Here is a 4,535-nt window from a genome sequence, read left to right as displayed (position 1 = left end):
CCCTGTAATTCTCTTGCTTTGAAACAAAAGTTCTCATTGAATTCGGAAGGGAATTATTAAAATAATATTAAGCGAATGTATTTTGTGCATCAGTAGCACTGATGAAACATTTATGGCGCCTTCCAGCTTTCAAGTTGCCCATCCCTGGTCTGGTCCGTACAATACATTAATCTGCCCCAAACGCTACCCGAAAAACTCTCAACCAACCGTACCGAAACATTAACCCAGTGGCGTTCCGTCAGGGCCAGCAAGGCCTTCTCTGCTGGCCTAAACATTCTCAGAAAAGTACATTTAATAAATTTACTTTTCTGAGAATAACATAAATTTAATTTATTTTATTTTCATAAATATGTAAACAAAATTGTTCTCAGTATTCTTTACGTCATATTTCCACTTAGTCGATTGGCTTTCAATGTTATTTTAAATAACATTGAAAGCCACTCGATAAATAACTTATTTATTATCTTATTTCTTATCATATTTCAGCTAGCTTGTGTTGCCAGGTACATTAAACTTGCTCGGGGCCTTCAGATTAAACAGAGCAGGCCCCTGTGAGCTGGAAGTGAACAGGCACAGTCAGGTTGCAATAGTCAATCAGATCACGAGTCTCAGACGTTGATCTGGTTGCAGAACTACTTTCCACACAATTTTCAAGACGGGCCTTCCACGAAAAGCTGGATATTGTGCGAAGAGGTCGCCCAACTCCTGCGCTGTCCCAGCAAGGAAAAGGGTTTGTCCGTCATTTTCAGACGAGCAATTATGAACGGTACCCGTGGCTCACAGCTTCTGAGAAACGCTGCAAATTGTACTGCTGGGAATGCCGATTGCTTGCAACTGACCGATTTGGTGTTTGGAGCCACACTGGAGCAGCAAGGAAACGGTGCACGGCTGGGCACTTACAAACTATGGTGCATTTAAAAATGTTTGGGGACACTCGCATAGATCTGAAGCTCAGTGAACAGGCACTACATTGGTGAGTAAATTAATTTCATTTTACATTTCTTCTTGTCATTTTATTTTGTTAGTATTAAATTAATGGTAATGAAATAAAATGACAAAGATACAAAAATGTATCAAATAAATTGGCTCACCTGTAATTTATAATGGCGCATTGTAGTCACCTAAAGTTCGTTCAATCTCAGCTGCTCAACATTTTCAGTTATTTGCTGTTGTATCGCCGATTTTCAAAATGCAAATGATCCGTTTACTTTATTTTCAAAGAATAGTTTGTTTTGTTATTGTTTGGTTGGTGTCTTATATGAAACATTGTGCAATTTATTGGACAGACGATCACACAGCGTAATTTGGGTGGCATTTTATTTAGTATTTTTAATATTTTCTTTTTATTTTTGACAATATCTGTAAATTTAGTTTTCTGCTCTTAATTGTGAATGCATACTTGATGGTTTTAAATGCTCCTGAAATTAAGTGCTGCTTGACAAGCCTATATTGTGTATGTATGTGACGTCACTGAAGGCCTAAGGTTGAAATGCACGGCCTGCCACTGCATTAACCACAACCATTCCAACAACACTCGCCCTTAATCTCCTCTGTACTTTGTTCTCTTTAAACTGCTTTCAAGGTTCACATCAAGGTTAGTTATTTCACAAGCTCATTATACCTGAAACTATGCAGCCTACACACACTCCCTCGTCATCGCCTTGGTCAATAGGGAGCAGTATAATGGAGCCATTGAGAAAGATACAAAGAAAACCGTCACAACAGACTCAGTAAGCTGCAGTAGTGTTAGCTGAGGATAAAGAATATATGCCTATGGGTATTGTTATATTCTCTGTCTAAAGGTTTCGCTTGGTTACAACACCACGACTGTCGATGCCGCTAGCCTGTCTGCGGCATTTTACATTTTATGTGGCTAATGCTGACTTGTCAGCATGCATCACCTTGCACCATAGTGAACAAAAAGGTGCAAAAATCAGACCAGGCCTCTTCGCAGTACTCCCGAGCCAACTTCCGGTTCTCAGGGATGCATGACTTCACTGAGGTAGTGGGCGGAGCCTCTTTGGTCCGAAGTCTGAAGTGAGCCTCCGGGGGTGCACGCCTGCACACCCCTGCTCGAACAGGCGCGCCGCCCACCTGGCACAAAGCCCCGTGCCTCCGGAGCGCCCGACCTATCTGCTTCCAGTACAGTTTGGCATCGGCGGTGTAGCCGGGACATGAGGAGGGTGTGGCGTTGTACTCACATATAAAAGCGGATCCCTGGTCAGCGCAGGTGACCACCAGGGAGATGTCGTGGCCCTCACCCACCGCAGCCCAGCTACACCCACGCTTGTCCCTCCCCCGAAAAGGACGCAAGGGCACCATTTTTGCACCCTTGTGTCCATCCATGTCGTCTCTTTGGCCACTGCTCACCACCGCCAGTTGCTGGTACAGGCACGCCAGAAACAGCAGGCGAATCATGTTGGAGACCAACAGCATCAATACTACCCGGAAGATGACTGAGAAACAACAGACGTGGGAATAAGTCACACACATGCAAGTCATCAATCTCAAGTCTTAACACTCAAGTTTCAAGAAAGTACCAAGTTAGTGTGGCAAAAATCAAGCAACTCAAGTCGAGTCCGCACTAAAATTTCATGCAATTCATGATTTAGATTCAGCAAGTCATTGTCGAGTCACACCATCGTGTTCAGTCAAAACATATATTTGCACATTATTCACTGAAATTATGATAATATTGACAGAAATTACGTTTCTCTACTAAAACTGTAACATATCGACTAATGATAGGTGCACTTGTATCTTATGATCACATTCATGTACTGCAACAAAACTCATTATTCAAAGTATTTCATGCAAAAACATGACAACCTCTGCCAAACTAATAGACTTACCTTCACAATTCACATCCAGATTTCAAAATGCTCCAGGGTGAACTTTTGTTTATATGCCTTGCTTCTCTATGCACCAATTTGAAGAAAAAAAAATCACAATCTCCCCTTAACGCCTTTACACATTCTCACGCCCACACGTTCATTAATTCGTTCATTTTGTATGCTGTAAAATAACTATGAATGAACGTGTTACATAGGTTACATTAATTATATTATGAGGCTATAGAGCTTCCGCTTTAATGTAAAAACCAAAATGTGATTAAACCTTGTGAAAGCAACTTCTGCAGATGTATTTTCAACAACATTGTCATGATGAAGTGGCCTCTTCTTTTAGACAACAGTGACACTCAAAGGTCTCGAAGGGAATTGCATTTGTACTCGATTGCTCGGTGAAAAAGATACATGCATGCACTTATTCACACACACACAGAAAAAAATATATTATATTAGCTCTAATATATTATATTAGAGCTGTCAAACGATTAAAATAGTTAATCTAATTAAAAATGCAACTGTCATAATTAACTCAAATTCACAAAAAAATTAAGCGTGATTACTCACACATTTTTTATCGTTTCTGAATTTCCTTCTATTTTTTTGTCCTATTTTTCCCCCATTTTAATGCTCTCATCAACATGGAATCATTAATCACTTTTCTATGTGCAAAATGCAACTATTTACTGAAATAACAATTTCAATTTTCAATTTTATATGAACATTTTTCACTTGGAGCAGTTATTCACACATAATCTCTCACACAATATTACTGTCAATCAACAACAGTGAAAAAAATATTTTGTCACACAACAGCTGCTTTAACAGCTCTTTTTATGGAATCAAAACAGAGCAATATAACATTATAAAGTGCACATCTCAGGTAAACTAGAACTCAGCCTATAGTGGATTTAAGCCATGGTTTCATATTTCGTTTTTCTCAAGTTTAATTTGAACACAGCAGTCAGGCTATGTTGATTCCGTTGGTTCTTCTTGCGCGGAAGTCTACGGTTTTGTGTAGATATTATTTCGGATGACTACACTTGGTTCGATGACAACACTGAAGACGTTTTATTTTCGATAGGTCGCTATCACTGCAGCGCACCGGCACTGTCAGACGAATACAGAGAAGCTCCTCCCGCTCACACAAAATAGTTCCAAACAAGTAACAATCGCGTCAATGGCATACATCGTATACCTGTATGATACAGGTAACTTTGGTCTTGTCAGTGGAGCAATCTGGCAACTTTTTAAAAGTAAACTTTCCATTCATAAACACTTTAAGAATCCGTTTTCGGTGTCTCCCGCTGCCGTGGCTGGCAAAACAAAGTGCGTGGACCTATGCAGCGCACTTGTTGTTTTGTGTCTTATTTATAGAGCAACGTTACATCCGCTGTGACGTGTTCCACGTTAATCTCACGAGAAAAAAAATTAATCCCGTTAAAATTAATTTAAATTAATGCCAATAAAAACGAGCTAAACTGCCAGCTCTAATATATATATATTAGAGCTGGCAGTATATATATATATATATATATATATATATATATATATATATATAAAAATCCTCATCTCACCCCTCGGGTGGTGTCCGTCCCTCATTCAGCTCGGGTCCTCTACCAGAGGCCAGGAAGCTTGAGGGTTCTGCGCAGTATCCTTGCTGTTCCCAGCACTGCACATTTCTGGACT

At 39.9% G+C, this 4,535-nt stretch overlaps 1 protein-coding gene across 1 annotated transcript in view; it reads right to left on the bottom strand.

Moving 5' to 3' along the window:
• fgfbp1a (fibroblast growth factor binding protein 1a) overlaps positions 1-3,984 on the bottom strand; it is a 4,945-nt gene extending 961 nt beyond the window's left edge. Inside the window, exons 1-2 of the mRNA XM_052060769.1 lie at positions 1,400-3,984; positions 1-1,207 (exon numbers count right to left, since the gene is read on the bottom strand). The exon at positions 1-1,207 is cut by the window's left edge and continues 961 nt beyond it. Of these exons, the coding sequence (XP_051916729.1) occupies positions 1,888-2,502 (615 nt within the window). The 5' untranslated portion in view covers positions 2,503-3,984 and the 3' untranslated portion in view covers positions 1-1,207; positions 1,400-1,887. The remainder of the gene's footprint in view (positions 1,208-1,399) is intronic.
• Positions 3,985-4,535: the final 551 nt, after the last annotated feature.

Source organism: Hippocampus zosterae, chromosome 1 (assembly GCF_025434085.1).
Source record: "Hippocampus zosterae strain Florida chromosome 1, ASM2543408v3, whole genome shotgun sequence".
In the NCBI taxonomy this organism is placed as follows: domain Eukaryota; kingdom Metazoa; phylum Chordata; class Actinopteri; order Syngnathiformes; family Syngnathidae; genus Hippocampus; species Hippocampus zosterae.
This window is presented reverse-complemented; position numbering and strand designations above follow the sequence as displayed.